At 46.0% G+C, this 3637-nt stretch overlaps 1 protein-coding gene across 7 annotated transcripts in view; it reads left to right on the forward strand.

Annotated features, from left to right (window-relative positions):
- The window catches only part of CDK19 (cyclin dependent kinase 19), a 281950-nt gene that overhangs the window by 64604 nt on the left and 213709 nt on the right, over positions 1–3637 (forward strand). The window contains exon 1 of one of the 7 annotated variants that reach the window (XM_019520089.1): positions 2857–2891. The exons of the other annotated variants lie outside the window; for them this stretch is intronic. Coding sequence (XP_019375634.1) covers positions 2869–2891 — 23 coding nt within the window. The 5' untranslated portion in view covers positions 2857–2868. Of the gene's footprint in view, positions 1–2856; positions 2892–3637 lie in introns of those variants that run through there. 7 annotated transcript variants of the gene reach the window in all.

The raw sequence follows: 3637 nt of genomic DNA on the forward strand, positions 1-3637 counted from the left end.
TGCTTGGACCCTCTCCACTGTGACTGGTGTATGCTGCAGATTTTCTGAGCTGCCATGGGCCAGGTCCAGTTTCTTCATGGCCCAAACCTGGCTTTTGGGCCATAGGTTACAAACTCCTGCTCTGGACAGTGTTGCTAGATGTCTGGTATAACCTTAGTAGAACAAGTACTTCCATATTATTTAGAAGATGAACCGTCACTATTACAACTTGCAAGCACCAGCAATTCACCATAGCAGTTCCTGAATGCAGGTCATTAAATTTTACTTGATAATACCTAAATTAAGCTTACATGAATTCAAACTAAGTTGCCATGACAAATATACAACCTAGCTGAATTTTGAAGAGGGCAGATAAAGTAATGTCTAAGAAGTGATTGTTAGTGGTTAGAGCAACAGGCTAGTCTTAGGTCATCCTGGTTTTTGTTAATGCCATTGCTGTGATCTTAGGCAAACTGCTTTGGCTCTCCATTAGCTTGCTTGTAAAATTACTTGACACAAATATTCTGATACTGAATAAAATGTAAGGTGGTGTAAATCCTCTGAAACGTGCTGTGTTTGGTAAAACTTTGGACCTGTGTGCCACCCATGTGGCCTTATTTATTCAGAGGGAGACAAATAAAGTGCAAAATAAAATCAGGAACAATGAATAAGGTTGTTTTTGCATTTTACAAAGAAGAATTAACATAAAACCAGGTAAGCATTTATTTCACTTTACTGTATAGTAAGAAATTAACCTTGTGGATTTACAGAACTATTTTTCACCTAGGTCAACTGGCAAATGCTGGATCCAGGAAAACTTTAAGGCAGAACACACATCTTGTATGGTTCAGCTTTTATTTTTAAAATGCCTGGTAAAATAACATAGTTTATGTGGCTTTTAAGTTCTATATAATAAGTATAAATATCTTGTTGCTACAAAAGTATATATGTGACAGGGCCAGGTCTCATGTCAGCCTGCCCACCTGTCTAAGTAGGGCAGTCCATCCAGTCTTTCCTGCCATGACTTGCTGTTTCTTAACCTGGTGTAAAATGTGGGAGGCTGCCCATTTAAGACCCTGATGCCTAGGGGTTTACATATGGCTCCAACCTTCCTTTACTGTGTCCCATGCCTTGCAGATGGCATCCAGTTTATTATTGCACCCCAGCTTCAGGCTGGGCCAGACTTGATCCACTGTTGGGCCTCTTGCACACTGCCCCTTTTAGGGCCACATTCATACCGCCCCCCTCTCACTGGAGCCTCTTCTACTCCACACTCTCTCACAAGACCTCTTGCATGCTGCCCTTCACTGGGCTACCCTCAACCTACTTTGCTGCCTTGAGCGACCCCCTTGGGCCATCAGGCTTGACTACTGTCATGTTGGCACTGCCCATGCAGCCCTTTGGATTGCTCGTGCTCCCCTACTCTGTGGCATAGTCCTTGTGCCTAACACTGGGCTGATTCTGCCCCTAGCCCCTCACTGGGCGACTTTCCACTTTCACATACTCATAGGGGTTGGCCTATGTGCTGCCATTCAGGCATCCTTCAGCCCTACTCACTACACCCCCTCGTGCGGCCCTTTAGGCCAGCTTTCAGTCCTACTCGACACCTTGCTTACGCGCAGTCCTTCAGGTCATAATGACACCCCCTACTCTGTGTGGACTCACCATACTTTACTGCCCCCCCTCTGGGGCCATTCTCCTGCCCTCTCTCCAGGCCATTTTGCTGCAGCCTCACTGGTGCCCCGGGGTCTTACACCCCTGTGGGGCTCAGGTGTCCAAAGACATGGTTGGCCCCTGTGCCTGTCTCTAAGTCTGGGTGACTCACCAGGATGTGGGGGCTGGGGTTTTAAGGTGCCCCTCCCTGTCTTTCACTGGGGAGGCAACCGGCCTGGCATTTCTGGGGAGCTCCTCTGCCATGGGTAGCCCTACCAGGCCATCCTTCCCCAGCAGGGTGCATTTTTCAGTCAGACCCAGGACCAGGAGCCTACTGCCATCCCCATAGTTCCTGCCCTTACCTCCAAGGATGTTCTGAGCAGCAGCTCAGCTGGGTGATGTTTTTCTGGCTCCCAGAAGCAGGTTGCTGCCTCTGCCCTGTGGGCCTAGGTCTAAAATGGCTGCCTCATTAGGGCTGGCCCGCACCTGTCGGCTGCCTGCTCCCAACCTTAAAGTGGCAGGCACCCAAAAGTGCCCTGTCACAGTATATTTTCTAAATGGTGAATTTTTAATGCTTTGTAGAAGGTCATTAGATAGAATTACTTGCGCTGTAACCTACCAAAGGACTTTCTTGGGTATTCTGTAGCATCACATTCAAGGATTTAAAAAAATAAATAATGTTAAGAGTCTAACAGTATACTTACATATATCTTACTTAAATGTGAGAACGCGGCTAGTTAAGTACATAAGGAATCTGGTATTGCCCTTGTATGCATAGTTCTGTATAATGAAAAGCATGCTGTATTTATTTGCATACTACATGCCTTTTTCCTTAGCAATAGCCATCCAAAGTTGGGCTGTATGTCTTAAGTGAGGAAACTGGGTTTTTTGTTGTAGCCATGCTGGTCTAAGGCCATAGGCAGGCAAGGTTCTTCTGTAGATGTAATATCTTTAAAGATATTAAGTGAGGAAACTGATTTTTATGGTGGCTTAAGGATGCTTACATGGCTGTTGAGGACTCTGCTCCCCTTCCACCTTCATGGACCGGGGCACAGTCCACTCATTAGTGTCACTCCTTGTCACTTCCCTCCCCTTGTTGCTCAGCCAAAAGCTAGAGGGTTAACCCTCTTTGAGCCATTGCTGAACTGAAAGTAGTTTTTGCTTTAGCAGCAAGGGGAGAGGGAGCAATGCTGACAAGTGGACTCTGCTCCTGCTCCACATGCAAAGCATTTAGTTATGATGAGCCTGTGCTGTGGCAGGTAAGGCTTTGGAAAAATCTTGTTTTTTTCTTTTGTCTTCCCACACATGCTTGAATAAGACACGCATCTTGTTTTCGGATATGAATAAATAAATATGGTATTTAATTATAGTGTAGAAGTTTTGACTTGTCATGGAATCTTGGGTTTTTAATATATTTCAGTTTTTGAAGGGCTGCTCATAAGTGGGGGAAGAGTAATGGGAAAAACTATGAAAACTTGTGCATCTCTGAACCAGGTAGTTTTATCTTCTCCCTGACTTCAGACTGATGCAGCTAATCACTTCTAATACCTGGGGAGTCATTTTAGATGACAGTATCATTTGGCAGTAGGTTTTTTCTTCATTCTTTGGCAGAGTAGTTAAAACAGCCATTTCTTGATCATGCTTTCACATAGCTTAAGAGAAAAGTGTAAATAACACTGCTAACCAGGCTGTCCAACTGGTGGCCCACAGGCTGTATGTGGCTCATGGGAGGGTTAATTTGCAGCCCCTAGGCTTTCACCCAGCTGCCATTTCCCTCCCCTTCCCCCCCTACATCCTTCTGGCTGCAACAGCAGCTGGAGCCTCTTGGCTCCCACTCCCTTCTCCATCTTCCGCTTCCTGTCCCAGCCCAGAGGGTGGGGCTGCACAGGAACATGGGGAGCTGAGGGTGAGTCCAGGCTATGTAGGGAGGAGGGGTTGGGGCTGTGTAGATTTAATATTTTATAGGTTTCATAGACATTAGGGCTGGAAGGGACCTTAGAAGATC

The sequence above is a fragment of the Gavialis gangeticus genome, unplaced genomic scaffold (genome assembly GCF_001723915.1).
Source record: "Gavialis gangeticus isolate Ggan-Ray unplaced genomic scaffold, GavGan_comp1, whole genome shotgun sequence".
Taxonomy (NCBI): Eukaryota; Metazoa; Chordata; order Crocodylia; family Gavialidae; genus Gavialis; species Gavialis gangeticus.